Source organism: Protopterus annectens, chromosome 2.part2, assembly GCF_019279795.1.
Source record: "Protopterus annectens isolate FY-2018-M chromosome 2.part2, PAN1.0, whole genome shotgun sequence".
NCBI lineage: Eukaryota > Metazoa > Chordata > Ceratodontiformes > Protopteridae > Protopterus > Protopterus annectens.
In genome coordinates, this window is record NC_056730.1 from 156,712,004 (window position 1) to 156,734,859 (window position 22,856).

The window sequence follows — 22,856 nt, forward strand, 5'->3', positions numbered from 1 at the left end:
TTGCATGCCAGCCTCTGGTCTATCTTACACATATTCTTAAACTGACACCCTCTTAATTGCAAAGCAGCGCATATATTATTGTAAAACTGTTATTCCTGTATATACTAACATTGACATATGATACTCACATTAACTGTAACTAATGTAGCAACTTTCTGTAATTCTGCCTTTTCCAAGTTTGACAACACTCTATACTTTATATTTTACAATGTTGCAAATTCCTGTATTTTATATTTTGTAATGTTCCAAATCTCTGATTTTTATACTATGTACCGGAGCTTTTCTCCTTGGGTCTCCACTGAAAATGGGCCACAAGCCCAGATGGACTAACCCGGTTAACAAACAATAATAAATAAAATAAATAAATGTCATTAATACTACATGGTTGATTGAGTAGGTTATTTAAACTACTTTGTGTATTTTTAGCTTGTTTGATAATGTTAAATTGTACTGAACAAATTTTATATTGTTTTGAGTGTATTAGTCTCTGTTTTACAGTGTACCGCTTAATTTTGCTTTTCATAGCAGTGTTTTTGGTTTGTTTTTGTGTTAAATATGCAACTTTCTTCACTGTCTAGAGCCGCATACTATATTTACGTATTTTCTGTCTTCAGGACAGTATGTGCTGTATAGGTTTTTGCTTTTGAACATGATTAATTCCTTAGAGGAAATGTTGTTTAGAGGTGTATTATTTTGCTGATTCAATAAAGCACTTGTTTTTTTATATCTTTCAGCCATGTACAGAAGTACTCTTTTTAGATGTTTTTCATGAATTCAGCCAGACATTGACGCCTGCACTTTTAGATATGGTTCACAATCTACAGGGTAAGTCTGCCTGGTTTGCTACTCATAATTTTATGCAAACTGATGGTAAGAGATGTCTGTATGTTTACATAAAAATCAAGTTAAGTATGCTTATTAGTTTTTAAGTAGTCTAATGTGCTTTATTCAGAAGAAAAGAATGGGTCATTTTGGTTTTGAGAAAAGTAGTTAACTTATCTGGTAGTTCTGTTTTATGTCATTGCTAAGCGAATTAGCTACATTTTCTTTGATTTTTTCCCCTATCTATAAAGAAGCACAGTAGGAGCAGCCTAGTTTTTTTTTTCATGTCACGACACAGCGTGTAATGATAGTTGAAGGAAATTAGTTTTTCTCTCCCTGTAGCTTTGTAATTAACAGATCAGAACTCATGAATGGTTGTTCGTCTTCTATTTCACGATGGCTGTAAACAATTTCTGGGAAAATATCCCTTGTAGGCTTGCTCTGGAGTTGAAAGGGGAAAAGTTTAAAGTAAAGCCCAGAAATCCTCAGTTCGTTTTCATGGTACAAAGCATCAGTGATGACTGCTGCTTTTCCCACTAAAGGGATGTCATTTTAGAAAAATTATAGTTCTTTTTTGAGGACCCTCCTTGATGTGCTCTGGATTGGGTATTTCCTCTCTACCAGTAAGTATCCTGAATTTGTTTTAGCAAACTGCTACATTCGGTGACATCTCCATTCCTGGAAAACATAGTCTGTGACATAATGCACTGGCTGCATAAATGTGCTTTTCAGTGTTACCAGATATTTATTTTGCTAGTCACACATTTCAGAACTTAATTCTTGCTGTCATTGATGAAGTCTTGTGTCTATAAGCCTAAAAATCATGGAAAGTAGTCACATGCTTGTCAGGTTGCTGGCCAAAACCCACACTAGAATTGTCTTTATCTTCTCGGAGAAGAAGATATTTCTTTAAATTGGCACTAGTGTCAGAGGTTCAACCTTTGTATTGTGCCCAACGAGGAAGAACTTGATGGCACACTTTGAAGATGGAAGTGGCTGAGAGCTCTTTGCTAGGAATGGAAGCTAGAATGCAGATGGCCCCCTGGAGCCTTCAGCTTATGAGTTCAACTTTGACTGTAAAATGTCTGAGCCCTAACCAGCCCTGACGTGTGGTGAGGAAGGCAAGCTTTGTTTCTTCCCTAAATCATGCTAGCTTCAACATATCATTTAGTAGCAAATTCTGTACTCAAAACCCAATCCATGAGTAGTGGATGCCTCTACTGCTTGCTTCAGGCATGTCTTTGTTTTGAGACTGGCTGTGTGGCTCAGAGGGATGGAGCTGTGACTGATGTGGGGGCGACTGGGGTTTAACTGCCCCACCACTGAAGGAGCAAGGAGGACAAGGAGTAAAGAGGTGTGGCCGTTTTAACTCTCCTGAGTGGGGAAGGGTTATGGGTGCTCAAGGAGCACATGGGAAGTATGATTTCACTGGTGACGACTGGAAAAAAACACTTCCTGTGCTTCAGAGTTTGAAGATGAGTTTGCTTGTAGACAAACATTCTTTGTGGAATTATGGGATGACCAGAAAGGTCAATATGTGCTGGAAGATGGAAACAAAAAAGGAAAAATCTTTACTCAACCTTGATTTTATTATTATTTATTTTATTTTACATTTGTTTACTGGGAAAGTCCGACTGGACACAGGTCCGTTTTCAGCGGTGGCCTGGGGAGAAAAGCTCCATATTACATATAATAAAGAGTCACACATTTTGTAATATAACAGAAAGCGCACTGGGAGAAAGTTAAACATACAATATAGTTCAAAAGTCGCACATTTTCTATTATAGCAGTTTCTCATTAACGCACAGCAATAATTTCCAGTAGAACATACAGGAAGAAGTGAGATATTTAGCAGAACATACAGGGAGAGTTTAGTAGAACAAGATTAGCAGCAATCTGGGCAGGGGCCTAGATCTAGGGTATACTGTAGATATAGGGTGGTGCTGAGGTATACTGTAGATATAGGGTGGTGGTGAGCTAACTTTTATTTGTAAGGGGATCCCAGCAACAGAGAACAGTTATGGCTTAACCTTGGGGGGGGTGACATGGGCAGAGCCAGTTTGTTGTGTAGTGGGTTTTGAGAAGTTTTTTTAATTGGGAGGTAGAGGTTGTGGAGAGAGATTTGCCTGCTTCGTTTCTGTGTTTAATGACATTTATGTGGTTTTGATAAGTGGATCTTAAGGTTCTGGATGGGGTGTAGGGGTGAATAAGTTGATGAAGGGCGGGGTTATTTTCAGGGTGGTGGTAGAGCTTGTGGGCAATTGTGAGTTGATTGAGGAGGAGGAGTTGAGGGAACTCAAGCCAGTTCAGCTGCTTGAGGGCCAGACAGTGATGAGACCTATAGTTGGCTTCGGTAGCAAACTTTGCAATCTTTTAACAAGATTCCATCTTGGTTAGTTCTGAACTATGAAGGTTAGTTAGGATGGGGGAGGCATACATGAGGATGGTGGGTTCTTGCAATCATGGCTTTTATATTTTTAGACATAAACTTTTCGTTCCTATGAAGGAGGCCAATCTTTTTATTGACCTTGATTGTTTGGGCAATATGTGTGTCGTACTTCAGGTTATTATCGATTTCAACTCCTAATAGCTTTATGTGAGTTGTTGAGGTGATTAGTGCATTATCTTTGGATTTTATGTCAAAGTTATTGTATAAAGGAGGAGACCTTCCAGGACTAAAGATAATAAGTTTGGTTTTCTTTGGATTAAGTACAAGTTTGATGTTGGTGAACCATTCTTCTGCTAGGGAAAAGTTATTTTGGGTGATGGTTTTTAGTTCCATCAAGGTGGGTGTGGCACATATAATAGTGGTGTCATCTGCGTATTGTACTATAGAGGCCGAAGTTGAGTATGTGGCTATCTGGTTAGTGAATAGTGAAAATAGCAGGGGGCCAAGGATGGACCCTTGAGGGACACCTATGGCTACTGGTAGTAGGAGGGGATAATTGTTTTTTCCATAGGACTGCCTGTTGCTGGTTTTACAAATAGTTAGAGAACCAGGATATGGTAGAGGAGCTGATGTTCAGGGTAGGTAGGGTTTTTAAGAGCCTACTGTGGTTAACCATATCGAAGGCTTTGGATAAATCAAGGAATACGGAGGCTACAAATAGACCTTTGTTTCTTTGTAGAGTCACAATGTTGGAGAATGAGAGCAGTGCTGTGGTGGTGCTATGGGAAGGCCTAAAGCCATGCTGGGATGTAGATAGATTGTTTTTTTGGAGGTAGTGCATGATCTGGGCATGTACGACTCTAATATTTTTGATAAGGGTGATAGAATTGCTATAGGGCGGTAGTTGGTAAGCTCAAGTGATTGACCTCCTTTGTGCAAAGGTATAATATGCGCTGTTTTCCAGGAGTGGGGTACTTCACATTCGGTTATTGACCTGTTTATGAGGATGGACACGGGATAAGCTATAACCTCTGCTGTAATCTGTAGAAAGTCGGCTGGGAGATTATCTGCTGCTAATGTTGTTGGTTTAAGCTTTTCGAGGCACTTAGCTATTGTAGTAGTGGGGACTGGATTCAGGGAAAAGCTGCAGTTGTTTAATGTATTAGAGGGGGTGGGGGTTACTGTTGCTGTGTGGGGTTGGAAGTAGTTTTGTGGGTATTTGCTATGACTTGGATTGTTTCAGTGAAGTATTTATTAAACTGGGTGGGGATGTCACTGTGGGTGTTTGGTAATATAGGAGAAAGGGTAGAAGTTTTACCAGGGTGAAGTAGGTTGTTTAATGAGGCCCAGAATTTCTGAGGGTTGTTGGTGTGTTTTTCCTGCATGGATTTATAATAGTTAGACTTGTCTAGCTTTATAGGTTCATAGGTTGGTACTAGGCTATCGGCCCTAGGGCCTATACAAGCCTAGCCATAACAATTCCCTGGCTATTTCTTCCCACACTATTTACTTCCCTGGACCCCTGTCTAGCAGGGCGACTGATGTAATCTCCGGGGTGAATTTCCTTTCAACTATCCAATCGTTAAGGTTCCTTTTGAAGAGGGCCAAAGAGGCGCTCTGCTTGACATGTATGGTCAAATCTGTTCCAGAGTCTGGGGAGTCTCTGGGTCAGGAACCTATCCCTCCATCATGTTTTGTTTATTGTGATGACAAGGTTTAGATCCCTGGAGCGTGTGGCTCTGAGGGATTGGGATTTCTTTAAATGTAGCATGTCCAACACCTCTGGGTTTGACATGGCCTTGTATGTTAAGCAGAGATTGCCTCGGAGTAGGTGATATGCGACAGAGTATAGCTGGAGTTTTTTAGACGGTCAGCATAGGGCATCTGCTTTAGGCCTGTGATTCTTTTAGTGAGGTATTTCTGCGGCCTTTCCAGTTGTTGCAGATGTCTTGAGAGGTACATGGGGCATTGTATTCTATAATGGGTCTAATGAGGGATGAGTACAGTGGGACAATGACCTCCTTTTTTCTGGATGAAAAGTCCTTAGTGATGAGGTGTGCTACATAGAAGGATTTCCTGACTGTTGTGGTGATGTGGTTATTGAAGGTGAGACCACTGTCCACCTGTGTCCCTAAGTCCCTTATCACACTTTCGGTGTTTAGTGTACTGCCACCTATGTGGTAATTCACGGGTACATGTTTTTTCCCAAAGGGGATAACTATACAATGTCCTTCAAGAATGCAACTGCAGTCATAACATAAGGGTTGTCCTGCCTCAGGCAGCCCTCGGTCGGCCGGATTCCAAAGTCTGGGTCCGGCGTCGGCCGGAGTCGCCTCCTCTCCAACGTCACAACGGCTGGAGTATAAAGGCATAGGCCGACGCCATCTTCTTCAGTCTTTCTTGCCGCGCAGTGCCCGAAGCAGAAGCAGTTAAGTGCCGTCAGTCAGCTCCTGTGTTTCAGTTACGTCATCTAATGGGGAACATTTTTCTTGCCTCAGCCGATGTCAGAACAAATTGAGAAAGTTAATAATTGTTTGTCTTGTGGTAAACAAATACCTCATAAGGACTTCCATTCTTATTGCCTCCCTTGCCTGGGCCCAGACCACGACGTCTCGGCCTGTGCTGCCTGTGCTTGCTTTAATAAGCGCACTCTCAGGCGCCGGGCAGAATTTGTCAAGACTTTTGGCGAATCCTTATATCATGCCGCGGATCAACCGACAACACAAATTTCCAAAAGCGTAGGACCGGGACCGACATCCGCGGCCCGCGTCCTCTACCGATATTTCTCCTAAGCCCTCCGCAAGTGCTTCGGTCCCTACAGAAGCGATAATTCAACCGCTCCAGGCCGATGACACAGCGGTAACACGTCCTTTGGTCCCGGAGACTACACCAGTGCCGGTTATTGATTTTCCTCCAGAAACCGAAGTTCTGGATCTACCCGACACCATACCCATGGACAAGGTTACTCCTGCACGTGGGGCAGCTTGGCCTCCTGTATCCATGTCCATCAAGGCCTTTGCACGTGCCAAGGCCGCCTGCCAGGCCAAGGCCCATCCTAAACCTACTGCCCAGGCCCCTTCTTCTGATAAGCAGATCATGTCTCTTGCTGCAGACCTCATCTCTCTTATCAGGGAGTCTCAGCCTCACCCTGACAGAGGTTCTCAGCCGCCTGCAGAGAAAAGGCCTAGAACTGAGCAGGCTGATAACCTCTCTTCAGATGAAGCCTCTGGGGATTCTGAGCATTCAGATGCACAAGAAGAATCCTTCCAGGCCTATGAGGACTCTGATGCTGAGGAGTCAGTTCCCTCTGCCTCTCCTCCTGAGGATTTTTCATTCGGTGAAGTCCTCCACTCTATGAGGGAGCATTTTAAGTGGCAGGGTCAGGAATTTTCTGATTCTAGGAAAAGGCTACGTACCTTCCTCAAGTTACCCCAGCACAGGCCTTTAGCTATCCCTCCAGTTATGGATGTCCTGGATGATGTCTTCTCCGACTCCAGTGCTAACCCTGATTCTCTCCCTTCTGCTCCTGTCAAGCCAGACAGATATTACAGGGTCCCTGACACTCACAAGCATCTTTTTAAGGCCCACTCTGTGGATCTTGAAACTATTTCACAGGGCCCCAAAGGAGTGGCCACTTCCTCAGCCAAGAATCCACTGCCAGCGGATAGGGAAGCAAGGTCCCTGGAGAGATGGGGTAAAAAAGTTTATACCTCTACCACCCTTGCCATGAGGTCACTTAACTGCCTTTTTCATATGTTTCAGTACCAGGATTATTTACTGGATGATTTACAGAAAAAGCTAGCCTCTCCTGAGTCTATTGATAGAAAGGCATTGCAGGATCTGGTCCATAACACTCAACAGGTTAGCAATCATTTTCTACAGTGTGGTTATGATGCATTAGAGGCTTCATGTAGAGCAGCTATGACAGGGGCTGTTATACGTAGACATGCTTGGTTAAAAGAACAGCCACTGCCAGACCATGTTAAAGTAAAGTTACTTGATGCACCTCTGGAAAAACAAAAGCCTTTTGGTGCTAATGCACAAGATGTGTTTAAGTCCATTGAGGAAAAGGCAAAATCAGTTCAGACAGTCAAAGATTTCCTCCAGGTTCAGCCACCCAGATTCAGCAGGAATTGGCCTTCAAAGAATTGGTCCTTTCCAGACACTGACAAGTTTCAAAGGGGGAAAAAACAGGCGTGCTCGAGGTAGAGGGCAAAACCGAGGCTCCTACTGGGGCCGCCAATGGCAACCACCAAATCAAAGAAGTTGCGCAGCCAGTCCAGCTGCACCACAAGGACAATCACAATGACTTGACTTTCATGCCGCCTACCAAAGCTCAAAGAGAAGCACCTTTAGGCGGAAAATTATCCGTATTCTCAAACAACTGGCATATCTTAACCAAGGACAACTGGATTCTGGATTTAATAGACAAAGGATACAGATTCCACTTCCAAACTTTACCAATAAGACAAGGCATGCCAAACCTGCCACATCATCAAAGGGCAGAGGCACTCATTCAAGTTTCAAAGCTGCTAAGCATAAAAGCAATAGAAAAGGTCCCTCCTCAGGAACAAGGCCAGGGATTTTACTCAAGACTGTTCCTTGTTCCAAGAAAAGGAAACAAATGGAGGCCTATACTGGACTTGTCTACTCTAAATACTTTTCTCATTGTGCCAAAGTTCAAAATGCTGACGTTACAGCAACTCCTTCCCATGCTGGGCAAGGGGTCTTGGCTGGTCACTCTGGACCTCAAGGAGGCATACCTGCATGTCCCAATCAGACACAGTTGCAGAAGATACCTCAGATTTCTTGCAGGGACAGAGCATTATCAATTCTCAGCATTGCCGTTTGGCTTATCTATTGCCCAGAGTGTTCACAAAATGCCTGGCATCAGTAGTGGCACACTGCAGACTCCAGGGGATTCAAATATACCCCTACCTGGATGACTGCCTGATACAAGCAGACAACAAACAAACCTTGATAACAAACTTGGACTATGTCATTCAATTATTACAGGCCTTGGGATACACAGTCAACATTCAAAAATCAAGACTACTGCCATCCCAACAGATTATTTTCCTGGGAGCCAAACTGGACACATACACACAAATGGCCTTCCTCACAGAAGAAAAACAAGAGCAGTTACCAGACTACTTCAAAGGCCTAGCAAAGCTCTCCCAGCTGACTGCAAGGAAAATCCTGCAGGCCCTGGGGTTCATGGCATCCTGCATTCTTCTGATACCTTTAGTAAGACTTCATATGAGAAAGCTGCAGTGGTACTTAAAAAGCTTATGGTCACAACACAGCCAAAGCCTAGAGGAAGTAATCCCACTTATTCCATGTCTGCAAAGAGAATTCTTGTGGTGGGCTCAAGCAAGTCAGTTAAACCAAGGCATGTCTTTCAACATACCTCAAGCAGGTCAAATCATTACAACAGACGCCTCAGCTCATGGATGGGGGGCGCACATGGAGGACAGATGCATCCAAGGGCAATGGAACCCAAGGGAAAGGCATCTGCACATAAATCAGAAAGAGATGTTGGCAGTGATACGTGCAATTGAGACTTTCGAAAAATCACTTCAACAAGGACATTTGCTAATAAGGACAGACAACACCATGGTTATGTGGTATATAAACAAGCAGGGAGGCACTCATTCTTATCCCCTCTGCAGATTAGCAATGATTCTTTGGGAAAAGTCCCTGAGCCTGAAGATCCACTTACAATCCCAGTTTGTGCCAGGCAAGGACAATGTTGAGCAGAAATTTCTGGGATCTACATGAATGGATGCTGCATCCTCACATTTTCTCACAAATAACAAGGGCATGGGGAAGACCGGACATAGATCTCTTTGCTTCTCACCTGAACCATCACCTGGAAAAGTTTTGTACAAGAACTCACCATCCTCTAGCCTGGAAAACGGATGCTCTCTCCTTCAGCTGGAATTCCCTAACAATTTATGCATTCCCTCCTCTACCACTGCTGACCAAGGTGATACTGAAGATCAAAGCAGAATGACCAACGGGCATTTTGATAGCTCCAGACTGGCCAAGGCAGCACTGGTACCCATTGCTGTTGAGCATAACTCGGACCAAGCCGTGGCCTCTGCCTCTATGGCCTCTGCTTCTAACCCAGCACAATTACAGGACTGTTCATCAAAACCTGCAAACATTGCATCTGACAGCCTGGAGGTTACCATAACTTCTCCCGATATCTCTCTTTCCAAAGAAGTTCAAGAGATTCTACTGGAAGCACGTAGACCTTCCACCAGAAAGACCTATTCAGCTAAGTGGAAGAGATTCATCATCTGGAATGCCAACAAGGGTCAGGATGCAACAGTATTGAGCATACCTCAGATATTAGAATACTTGGCAGAATTGTTTCATACTGGTCTCTCATATTCTTCCATAAAGATCCACGCTTCAGCAATCTCAGCAAAATACAATTGTGATCCACCTGTGTTCTCACATCCCTTGCTAAGACAGTTTCTAAGAGGGATAAAGAATATCAAACCTCCCAGAAACCACCAGTACCTGCATGGGACCTCAATTTCGCCTTGGAAAATTAACGCTTTTGAACCAGCAGCATCTGCAGAAATGCAATTTCTCTCCTGGAAAACTGTTTTCCTATTGGCAATAACATCAGCAAGAAGAGTCTCGGAGATACAGGCACTCATGGCAGTACCTCCCTTTCTCATTTTTCATCAGGACAGAGTCTCCCTAAGGACCAATCCTTCTTTCATGCCAAAAGTAATTTCCAGGGTGTCTCTAAATCAAGCCATTCACCTGCCTACATTCTTCCCCAATCCTCAAAACAAGGGGGAAAAGCTGCTGCATACTTTGGACATACACAGACAACTACGCTACTACTTGGACAGAACAAAGACCACCAGAAAGTCTGACCAACTGTTCGTAGCCTATGCTGCTGGAGTTCAAGGAAAAGCAATCTCCAAACAAACAATTTCAAAATGGATTGGACACTGCATCAGATTCTGCTATTCCTTTCATGGAAAAGGTGTGCCAGCCAATATTAGGCCACACTCCACCAGAGCTATAGCCACATCCACAGCTTTCCTAAGAGGAGTGGCTACAAAGGACATTCTAGAGGCTGCTACATGGAGCTCCGTGCATACATTTACCAAACACTACAACCTGCCTTTATACTCCAGATCCCGAGCAGGCTTTGCTTCAGCAGTCCTGCAGGGCATTATAGCTACACCATCCCTTTATTAGTTCCAACCACCCCCAGCTTGGCTATGGTATTCAACCAATATGTTATGACTGCAGTTGCATTCTTGAAGGACATAGTACAGTTTTGTACCTACCATAAATGTAGATGTCCGATAGATATGCAACTGCAGTCGGATTTTCCCTCCCTCCTACCCCTCTGCTACTTTCTTTTAGGGTTCACTGCCCCTATTCCTATTAGCTGGGGGTACCTTTTATGGTGTATCTGTTTATTACTGTTGTGCATGTCTGGAATTGTTTATCCATTCACCAAATTTAGCCTTCCTTGGAGGGCACCTGGCATCTGGGGCAAGAAACACTGAAGATGGCGTCAGCCGATGCCTTTATACTCCAGCCATTGTGACGTCGGAGAGGAGGCAACTCCAGCCGATGCCGGACCCAGACTTTGGAATCCGGCCGACCGAGGGCTGCCTGAGGCAGTACAACCCATATGTTATGACTGCAGTTGCATATCTATCGGACATCTACATTTATGGTAGGTACAAAACTGTACTTTTCTTGGCATTGAGCTTGAGCCCATGGCTCTGGCACCAAGCATCTGTTTCTGTAAGACCCTTTTGTAGAATATCCACATCATTTGGGGATTCAGTAATGGCTCCCAGTTTGCAGTCATCTGTGAACTTTGTTAGCCAGAGTCCCTTAGTGTTGGCCTGTATTTCAGAGAAGTAGATGCCAAACAAGAGAGGTCCCAGGACTGAACCCTGAGGTACTCCACTTGTCACTTGTCTGGAGCTGGATTTGGAGTCAGCTAATTTTGTGTGGGTTCTGTCAGTAAGCCAGTTGGGAACCCATCGAGTGACGTATGGATTAATACCCAGCTTAGTAAGTTTATCTTTGATTCCAGAGTGGGGGATGGTGTCAAAGGCCTTGGCAAGGTACAGATAGGCTGTGTGGACTGCCTTACCCCCGTCCACAGCTCTGGAGACTGAGTTGAAGAAGTCAATCAGGTTCAGGAGACAAGATCGGCCCTTCACGAACCCAGACTGGGTAGAGGTCCAGTGTTTGAAGGTTGCCAATGTCTTTGTTTATAAGTTCCATGATAATACGTTCCATGCCCTTGCAGATCAGGCTCGTCTGACTGATGGGGCAGTAGTTCCCGGGATCCAAGGTGGATCCCCCCTTGTGGAGTGGGATAACTGTAGCTGTGTGCCACTCAGTGGGCACGAAGCCTGAGGTGAGGGTATGATTAAACATGACAATTAGGTGAGGTGCCAGTTCATTTTGTAGTTCATGTAGTACACAACCCGGGATGTCATCTGGTCCCATGGATGCTGTATTCTTAGCTTTGGAGAGTGCGTTTTTTTACCTGTGTGGCCGTTCTTACCGGAATTTGGCAATCTTCCGGAATTGAGATGGGCCATTTAGGGGGTGAGAGGGCGGTGAAGTTGGCACTGAATCCATCTGCTATGATATTGGCAATATCCTTGGGATCAGTATATTTAATGCCATTTTGTTGTAGCTCAGAGCAGATCTGAGCTTTGTCATTTAGATTCTTGACATTGTTATAGAATGCCTTGTGGTTGTCTTTGGAATCTTTGGCAATTTTTTTTCGTAACTAGCTTTGGAGGAATTTGAGGGATCTCAGCTTTTTACTGAGGTTGGTAAGTGAGGTTTTTGCATTCTGTGATTTTCCTCTTTTCTGCAACAGTTTCTTCCTTTTGTTGTAAAGTTTGTTTATGGCAGGGGACCACCAGATTGGCTTCCTTTTTTTGGAGGAGGGCATCTTAGTTCTATTTGGGATAGCACGATTCATGCATGAGTGGATGTGCTCGTACAGTGCCTTAGTGTAGGACTCAGCAGTCGAACTTTCAGTTCCCACCTGCATGGGTGTTATGAAGTTTGTAACTTCTAACTTCAGTAGCATGAAGTTGGCTTTGGAGAAGTTTTTTATGGAGGTTTCCTTACTTGGGGGGTAGGGGTGGGATGTGGATGTTAAGGGTGATTATCTTATGGTCTGACCTGACTAACGAGGGGGTGACCTTAGGTATGGAGCATCGATTTCCCATGTTGGTAATGACCAGGTCTAGGATATTGGATCCCCTGGTGGGACTATGGATTACTTGATTCAGGGCATTGGAATTTATGAATTCCATGAACCGTTGGGCAAGGGTGTGGGTACACGAGTAGTTTTCTCAGTTAATGGCAGGATAGTTGAAATCATCCAGTATTAGGGTATTTGGTTGTATATTAATATTTTCCAGTATGTTTAGAACAGTGTAGTGAGAATCTTGGGGCATGGTAGGGGATCTGTAGCAAGCTACAATTTGGATTGCAGTCTTACCTTGTGTTTAGTTGCACCTGGTGAATTTCAGACTCATTGTGTTGGGCAACTAACCTGGTGGTGTGAATATCCTTGGTGAATATGGACACTCCTCTACCTTTAGTCTTTCGATCCTGGTTTGGTGGCAGAAAAGTGTGGTAAGAGTTGTAGCCTGGTATTGCAGGGGTGCTCTCTGGAGCAGTTTTTTTGGTGTTGTTGCAGAGTTCTTGGTATTTCTGTCGTTTGGCAGTAGTTTTGTATTTTTTGAAAGTGTGAGGCTTTGTCTTTTTCTTTCATTAGGGACATGGTATCTTTAGATAGCCATGGGGCATGGTTGGTTTTGATTCTAGTGGTTCTGGGTGGTACATAGGAATCTAGAATTTTTAGGAAGGTAAAGTTAAAGTACTCTACGGCTTCATCTAGTGATAGATGTTTTAGGGGGACCAGTTGCAACATTTTAGTGAGTAGATTAGGTTCTGGGCTCTTAAGGTTTGTTGTTACGTACAGTTCTAAGTATTGATAGTTTTGTTTGCTGGGACCGGTGTCTAAGTACGTAGATTGATGGTCACTCAGACTGTCAGGGAGACAGCCTGATTGGTGGGTGAGAGTGGGGTCAGATAGTAGAATCCGGTCCAAGATGGATTGGCATTTGGAGGTTTTATTCTATTCTTGTAGGGGTGGAAGTAATTTGGATGTACTTATGGAGGTTAATGTAGGTAGAGGGATTGTGGCTGGTGCATTCAGCCCAGTAAATGTTAGTCTCCTGAAAGTATTGTTTCTTGTGGAAGGCAAAATGACATCCAGCTAAGTAGATTTTCCAGTATACTGGTATTATTGCCTGGGGGATATATCCTCTTGCAATAATTATTTGTTTATTGGGGTTGAGTTTTAGTTTGGCTAAAATTAATTCTATGTCTTTGACTTCAAGGGAGTTGCATTCAAATTGTTCAATGGAGAGGTGGCTTTTGTATAGTATGGCTACGCCCCCTCCTTTTTTACCTGGCCTGTCTTTACGTATAATATTGTAGCCAGGGGCAGTTATTGCATTGTCATGATGTTCAGGTTTAAGCCATGTTTCTGTTAGTACTACTATATCAGGCTTATACAGGGCTAGTAGGGCATGGAGGTCTTGGGTTTTGTTAAGAATACTCATTATATTTATGTTTAGAAAGAGGAGAGATGAGGCAGGTCTTAGATATAGAGGGTTAGGGTTTGTGGGGTTTAAATTGTTGCTGTTTTTGGGACCTGGATTTGGATGAATGTCACTGCAGCATGAGATAATTCGTTTTAGGTTTAGATAGAGTTTATTCAGTTTGCGGAGTAATTTGTCAGGCCTTCATTGTTTAGTTTTGTAGCTGAGACTATTATATAGACAGGAGAAAGGTGTGGTGGAGGAGAGGTGACAAGATGATAGAGGAGAATGTTCAGCTTTAATCAGGTTGGTAGTGGAGTCAGTTTGCCCTTGTGGTGGGGGGAGTAAAGTGGAGGTGTGTTTGGTATGAGGAGAGGATCGATAGGAGGAAGAGAGAGGAGAGGAAAATGTGAGACATAGTGGTTGTAGCATGGTGGAGCACATGCATGAGGGCATTTTATATTGTTGTGGGTATGAGTGCCAGTAATGGTGACTTGGGAAGGTATTATATAGGGTGTAGTTTAGTATGTCAGAGTGGGGATGGTAGGTTTGATTTGATTGGGTAATTGAGTTATGGGAGTGATTGTGGGTGTGGTGTGTGATTATAAAAGTAATTGATATGGGAGTGGGTGGGAATGGGGGTGTAGGGTAGGGGAGCGAAGTGAGCGGAGTGGGTGTACACTGTCCAAGAGAAGCGGGTAAGAAAATACAATCCGGGAGAGTGCTTAGAGAAGTTGGAGAGAGACAGCTGTAGTTAAAAAAAAAACACTACATAGGTTTTAAGCTCAGGGAGTGTGAAATTACAGCTTTTGCCACTTTCAAGCTGCTTGCAGATTTGTATTCTGTACCTAGTAGTATAAGGTGTGACTTAAAGTAAGAGAGCCAGAAGGTCTGGTATCACTGGGCTTGTATTGGGGTTGACTCAGGTACGAAGGACAGCTATGCTGATAGTACCTTTGCTATGATTTGAGCCCTAGTCTATGGAGGAAGGACAGAGTAACCTCAGAGCATGGAGATGAGCCTGGGAGGTGGGAGTGGAGGATTAGAGGAGGAGGTTAGGGGGGGATAAAGAGCAGAGGGTTATGCAGTAGGAAGACTGTGTGTCCAGAGTGAAAGGAAGGTAAAGTAAGTGGAGAATCAGCGAACAGGTGACAGTGGGGGCTGCAGTGGAGGGGAAGGAGAAGAAATAGGCAATTGGGGAGGATTTACAGGCAGTGGAGCTTGCAGAGTTGGATCTAGTTTGGTAGGCAGGTAGCAAAGTTAGGATGGCTGCTTGAGATGGTGGGGGGGTGCACCGCAACAGATTGTAGCTGACCAGGAGCCTCTTCAGTAGTAGACAGAAATATGACTAAATGACAGGGTTCAAAAACAACATTTGAATTCACACATACACTGCTCTTAAGAGGAACTGTTGCTGGGGAGGTATCCACTGATGAGCAGAGTTCAGAGAGGGAGTGTGTGAACTCCCTGGATTGGTAAATGGTTTTGCATCTATGAGGCAAGGCCGGGTACCTGTAAAATAAAGGAAAAGATAATGGTTGAGGACTAGGCACGTGAGAACCTTATTAGCTAGAATAGGGTAGTGCAAAGGAGAAGGAGAGGTATAGAGAAGGTTGATAGGAGACACTGTAAGACTGTTAGAACTCATAGGGGGAAGTAGTAGTAAAGCTGAGGAACCTTGACTGAGAAGGAGTTACGAGAGAGACAGGGAGTGGGAAGGAGTTAGGGGAGAGAGAAGGGGGAGGTTGGGGAGAGAGTTCTGTTTCCACAATACAGTTAGAGGCAATAAACAGCTATAGACAGTAAGCAGCTTAGAAAAACTATAAATACGACAGCTTCAGTTAGCCCTGAGGGGCTTGGTTACCACAGAGCTTTTGTAACAGTTATTTTAAATATTGTACAGCTATGCTTATAACAGTTCCTGTTTCCACAATGCAGCTAGAGTCAAACACCTGCTTGATATAAAATAAAACCGCTTTTGTCTCACAGTAGGGCATAAACCAACAACAGCTTTTTTCATCATAGTAGGGCATAAACCAACAACAGCTTTTTTACCATAGTAGAGCAGCTTTTTTAACACAGTAGGGCTTAGACCAAGAAAACAAAAACAGTTTCTTAGGCACAGACAAGTATTGCACAGAACAGCTTCATTTAGTACAGCTGGGTTAACCAGTAACAGTATCAGCAGCACAGTTGAGTTATAAGACAACTGCACACAGACCTGGTTAAAATAAATGAAACTCTGATGGAGTATGTCAACACTAACAACAAAAGGCTGGAAAAATGGAAGAAGCTTTAAACAGATATTCAGATGTATGACAAGCTAACGTTTAACACAAAAAAAGAGTTATGTGCACATTTATACCCTCAAAATAGGTCGCTCTTCATTAGTCTGTAATGGAGTGAATGCTGTCTAAATAGCTTTAATGTCACTAGAGAGTTTACTTTATTAATGTTTCTGGACCCTCTCAAGTTTGTCTACTTTGCCAGTATTGTAACTAAATGCCAGGACCATATTCCATAACGGGTTTAACCATACTTGCATTCAGTGGTGTAAGTGAAGCTTACTTAAAGGGGCAAGAGGTGGAAGTGTACCAGTATACAGAAAAGTAAACGCATCTCAAGACTGGTCAAACAATATGACATGCTTGAGGTGCTACTACCATATCCTTGCTGGCTGTAGGTCCCTGTCTATGGCCCAGGAAAACCATACCACATACTTGAATGTATTGGAGTCACTGGCAGTCCAGCCCAACACTATATTCTTGAGTGATTACAACTATCCCACCATAAACTGTGATACATATGCAGCCACTAGCATGCAGGCTCAAAGATTCCTGGATTTTGTCAGTGCATACGCCCTGGAACAGCTAGTCTGTACACCTACTAGGAGTGCAAATATCCTGGACTTGCAAATATGAGGGAACATTGTGCCCACCCCTTGTGTAATTACCTCATTGGTCAGGTAAGATAAAGTGGTAACCCTTGAAATAAATATGAAGGCTGAACTCCCAGCAAACCCTAGAGCTTTTAAGTTCTTTTCCAAGGCTAACTGCTTCCTGTTAAGTGAAGGCTTAGCTAAATTCCAAGACCCCCCCCCCCACAAACATAGGGAAGGCAGTGGCCTTTGCTGAAGTGTTTACTGAAACCCTGTACAAGCATGTAAATAACTGCATAGAAACAGCAAAACAAACTTGGGATAAACTCCAAAAACTAGTCCCTGTGGTGCACCCACAGTATAAATAGGTTGTACAACAACAAAAAAAGGAAAACCCTGTCCTAATGTAGGAAGGGCTATGCCCAAAAGACAAACAAAAACTCCCTCATCAGTCTCAACAAGCAACTTAGGGGGACTTCAAAGATGGCTGCACATTGACTAACAACTTTACTCTAGCTCTCCCAGTGTGAAAACAGAAACTCAACAGAGAAGGCTGGTAGACTTTTGCATTTATGGGTAAATTTCCATAACAGGCTAGTAAGTGTACTGCCTGGATGCCAGGAAAAAAAGAAATATAGAGCACCTGGAAAAAAGCCGCTACAAAAAGTGATGAAGAAACACTGACTGGGGAAAGTTCTGCAGCTGTTCAGCAGAAAGCAATGCAACCTTCAGATATGACTTCCAGTAACCTACAGGAAGATATAAGACAACTGCACACAGACCTGGTTAAAATAAATGAAACTCTGATGGAGTATGTCAACACTAACAACAAAAGGCTGGAAAAATGGAAGAAGCTTTAAACAGATATTCAGATGAGGTTATAAAGCTGCAAAAATCAGAGGTTGAAATGAAGAAAAGGCTGGATGAATGAGACTGCTCAGGAAGAAATGTTTTCAAAAACTAGTAGAATTAGAGGACATAGCACTTTGGAAAACCTGAGATTTTCAGCTATACTAGGGAAACTGGAAGAACAGACTGCATTAATCTTACGAAAGCACAAATAAGCAACTGGACTGGTAGTCCATAGCAGGAGTTGTTAGTTGACAGGGCACATCATGTGTGTGCTCCAAACCTGGCTTTGAGAAGGCAAACTAGACCTTTAATAGTAAAGATGCAATCCTTCCAGCAGAAGGAGTTGATTCTGACAAATCTGGCAGAAGGACAAAATACTAAATGTGAGAGAGAGTAGAGTGTTTGTGGAGAATTACTCATTGTACACCAGGCAGAAAAGTAAATTCATTCCATCATTCAGGGAATGGGGAGATGCATTTGTGAGATTCAAACTGCTCTACCCAGCTGTATTCAAGGTATTCTTCCCTGGAGGGACAAAATCATTTTTTATGAAGTACATACTAAGGAGAAAATACAAACGTTTGTCCAGCAAAAAGTGAGCTGTAAAACAGAAGCAGATTCTGCTTCTTGTTCCTCTGCTAATAAAGACCACATAGAGACTGTACGTGTGAAACCTTTCCCACTGTTTCAAAGGAAAATGATGTTGGAGAGAAGGAAGGGAGCAAGAGGGTTGACTAGAAGAATCAAGAGTATTTTGGAAATGAAACGGAGGATTTGGGAGATGGAGATGAACAGTAATTAAGAAAATAGTAATAATCCAGAAGGTAGAATTTGCAAGAAACACACCATTTTAAAACACACCTTTTAAAACTTTATTCCATTAAGTGCTTTCGGTTAGAAAATACCAGCCTTCTTCAGACATTCAAAAAACATGTGACAAACTCTTTTATAGCCCAACCCAACCACTTAAGTCTTAAAGACATAGCTTTATAAAACATCATTATATTAAAATGAAATACTTTAAACAATGCATTTTAAAAAAATATATATATATAAATATTTATATATAACTATCAAAAGTTTTTAATTTTAACTCGCAAGTAGACACTACATCATTTATCCCTGGGTAAGTAGATGCATTCAAGAGTAAAATCCACCATAATTCTCTGTGTTCTAAAAAAAAAAATACTCCATGGTCCCAAGGTGCACTTGGGTTCCAAGTGTATTATAGTCTCTGGCCACTTTTCTTGCCAAGCAACAGGAGTGGTTTATGCTTCAGAATGCAGCTCTTGTCCTGCATATTATGTGGGAAAGACTGAGCAAAAATTTAAACAGGTTTATGAACACATTTATGATATGCATACACATAGAGACCAGTGCTTCAGTTAAACACTTTAAGGAATTCCCAAGCCATAGTTTTAAATTTGTCATACTGGAACAGTTGCAAAAAAACAAACGGGGGACCATGGGATATATATTTTTTTAAGAACATAGAGAATTGTGGTTGATTTTACACTTGAATGCATCTGCTTTACCCAGGGTTAAATGATGTAGTGTCGATTTCTTGTGAGTTAAAATTAAAAACTTTTGATAGTTATATATAAATATTTATATAAATGTTTTTTTTAAAAATGCATTGTTTAAAGTATTTTATTTTAATATGATGATGTTTTATAAAGCTATGTCTTTAAGACTTAAGTGGTTGGGTTGGCCTATAAAAGAGTTTGTCACATGTTTTTTGAATGTCTGAAGAAGACTTGTATTTTCTAGTCGAAAGTGCTTAATGGAATAAAGTTTTAAAAGGTGTGTTTTAAAATAGTGTGTTTCTTGCGAATTCTGCCTTCTGGATTATTACTATTTTCTCAGTTTTTGGTTCTTGTTTATTGTTAATATGGCAGAAGACAGTCCGCAGATGAATACAAGGCATGTCTCATGAACAGAGTTTGAACAACTGCAAACTTCTGTTAATAACTTAACTTTGCTAATAGAGCAACTGACTCAACATTCGCAAAACACAGTAAGTGGTGCCTTGCAGAATGGCTCAGGAGAGCTGAATTCACATATGCAACCTTCCAATTCATCTTTTGATGGTGTTCCACCTGGGCAGGAGCATTTTCAAGCCCAGACTGCAGTAAGATACAATGCTTCTAATTTATCTGGAACTGCAAATGTTACAAACAACTCGAGCCTGGAACAGTGGCCTAATTCAGGAGTGTCTTCAGCTCCAGGGGGGTGTGGTCCACCAAACAGCTATTGAATATAATTTAACACTGTATCCTGAACTTTTAACTAGATATCGTAAACATTTTCATGAAAATCTGTATTTTAGAGAATGCATTAAGCATAGGCAGGTCCCAAAGGGCCTGCGGTACTGGAAGTACCCTACTGGTTTAGTGGAAAATTCACCATTACATAAAGATTTACTCAGTATGTATGACAGACATGGCTGTGAGCTAATGGAACTGTTGGTCTGGTATAATTCTAAAGAAATGGATGAGTTGTATTCAACAATTAAGGCCATGGATGAAACTATTATTCAAGATAAGGCTTTTCATCAATTTATAATGCAGTATGACGGAATTTTTTCTGAAATAGACAATATGAGCAAAGCCATAAACCAATGAGAAAAACGCACGTTGGAAAGGGACAGACTAGATTATTTAAATGATAAAGCATACCCCAGTCCACCCAAAGGACAACAAAGTACTGTTTCTTTTTCCAACAATCAGAATATCAACTGTGGAGATGAAAATGGCCAGGTTTTTACTAATCAGCAGGCCCCTTTGGACTAGCTTGGGGTGCGACGGTCGAAACGAATCCGGAACAAGAGGGTGAATTACAACAGCAGGTCTGTTTATTATCCACCGAACCAACAACAGATGAGGATGTCCCATTCTTTGGACAGGAACTGGAGGAATTGGTAGGTGACCTATGTGCGTCCAATTCTTTGTCTATTTTAAAAAACTGTACTGGGGATTTCAGTGTGTATAACTTTAGCAGCTACAATATAACTCTGGCTCATGCAGACTTGTTCAGTAAAGGCCTGACATTTATACCTATGAGAAGAGTTGATGTGTCTAAAACTTTAATAGACTTGAAATTATATGTGGGAAAGTTGAACTTGTCTGTTTACTTTAACAACAGTTATTCTGTACCAACAAATTTACGCATCTCCAGCACTTTCAACCCTGACTTGCATCCTATGTTAAAAACTTTTGAGGATGCACATGAACTAGATTTGAGACATTTGCTTGTAAATAATACCCTACCTATTTCCTTTAACTTAACATCTGTGCAAAGTAATTTAATGGATGACATTAAAAAATCAGGCTCTCTTCGATTTAAGCAGCCTGATAAAGGAGGGGGTATCATCATTATGGACCAGGTGGACTATAACCAATGCATGCTCCAACTGTTATATGAGGACTCTTATGTTGAGGCATCTGTGAATGAAGTCAGTATTTCATATAATAGAGTAGATTGTTTTTTATATGATATGTTAATTCTGGGTCAGCTGTCTGTGGAATAATGTAATTGTTTGTAATACAATTCCTAAGTTGACCACAATTTTTGGTGTGCAAAAATTACATAAAGACTTGTACAACCCCCCTCCCCTTCGACCCATTGTTGATGGTACAGACGTATTATATAGCAAAATTTATTGATGAACAACTAAAACATTACTTGGTTCCTGTTAAACATCTTTGTCGGGATTCTTGGGATTTTTTGGTGAAATGTAATGACTTGTAATATATTCAGAGGGATTTTTTTCTGACAATTGATGTAAAAGACTTATTTACATGCATCCCCCACAATATTGGGATAGAAAGGTTTATTAAATATTTCACTGACTCTGTACATGTTGAACAGGATAAGATAAATACAAATCTGAAGTAGTTAACTTCATTTGATCATGAATGTGTGGGTTCCGGATCCGATATGGATCCGAGCTGGCAGCTTAGTAAGCTAAAGATCTGAGCTCCATGCTCCTCCCCATTACCCATACTACACTACGACCTCCTTCCAATCCTCAGATCTCATTTGCCATGGCTTCGCCAGCATGGGATTCTTGAGTTCCAGGCAAGTTCGTTAGGTTTTTATCTAACTTCAGTCTGTGTGTATCTTTTTTGAATGCTAATCACTTTATTACCCTGTCCCTATTCTCCCCGGGTTTTGCGTTTGAAAATATTAATACTGTAGTGGTGTAAGAAAGTTCCTAAACTTTCTGTCTGTATAGGCCTCCCCTTCACGCCCTTAGTGTGTGTCTGCTTCTTTACTTAGCTTGTCTGTTAGTCATGTCGGAAGGTCAGAAACCAACTTTTTCCAAGTGCACAGAGTGTGGCCATAAGCTGTCGCCAGCCGATGGTCAGACACTGTGCGTAGTTTGTTTAGGGCTGCCTCATCTGACATCCGGCTGCAAGATCTGTGCAGCTTTTAACCCCCGGGCCCGGCAGGATCACAGGACCAAGCTAATTCTAGCGGGTCTTTTACCCGCAGAGTCAGCTACTTCTTCTGCAGCATCATCTTCAGTCACGGCTGTGACTGTTCAGCCTACCAGCCCTCCTCCCCTGTCCGGGACTGCCACTCCCACCTGTAAACAGGGAGAGAGAGAGGTCAGGAAAGAAAAACATAGAGAAAATGAGAGAGAGAGAGAGAGAGATAGGGAGAGGGGTCACAAGAGGCAAGCAGACTCTGATCCGTTGGCGCCTCCCACTAAGGTGATCTTGACACTGGAAAAGGTTGCAAGGCCCGTCTTCCCCTTGGCTCTGTTTTCCACGATTCTCACCAGAGCCGGAGGAGGAGCCTCGGCCTGCTTCGAGGTCATCCTCGTGTCGGCCCGGTTTGAGTTTGTCCTCACATCGGCCCTACCAGCTGGTGTTGGTGGCGTCCTTGAGATCTACTAGGAGTCTCTCTGAAGCCAATATGGACCGGATGATGAGAAGGTTCCTGCAGACTCAATTGCAGATGGGAGTATTGCTGGCTCACCCCAGCAGGAGTGGGGAGTTCGGCTCCGACGTTTTCCCCGATAGCTCCTTCTCCAATCCACCGTCCGGTTTCGGAGTCTATGGATCTGAGGAGCCCCAGAGTCAGGGGGTTGGCGCCAGTGGTACCTCCTACCTCGACGCCGGCCATGCCCGTGAGCCTGTCTGATCACTTGTCGAATCCGAGCTCTCGGAGCCGAGATCTGGGCGTCGGATCCAAGGTGATGAGTGTGTTGTCGGCCCCGTTGTGGTCTGGGCATACCGTCTCCTTGGGTCCGGCTGTTCCAGCTGTGGCT

General features: G+C 42.7%; 1 protein-coding gene across 1 annotated transcript in view; it reads left to right on the top strand.

Annotated features, from left to right (window-relative positions):
- IPO11 (importin 11) overlaps positions 1 to 22,856 on the top strand; it is a gene marked incomplete in the record, with an annotated part of 3,749,854 nt that overhangs the window by 1,121,979 nt on the left and 2,605,019 nt on the right. Inside the window, 1 exon segment of the mRNA XM_044063824.1 lies at positions 735 to 825. Within this exon segment, the coding sequence (XP_043919759.1) occupies positions 735 to 825 (91 nt within the window).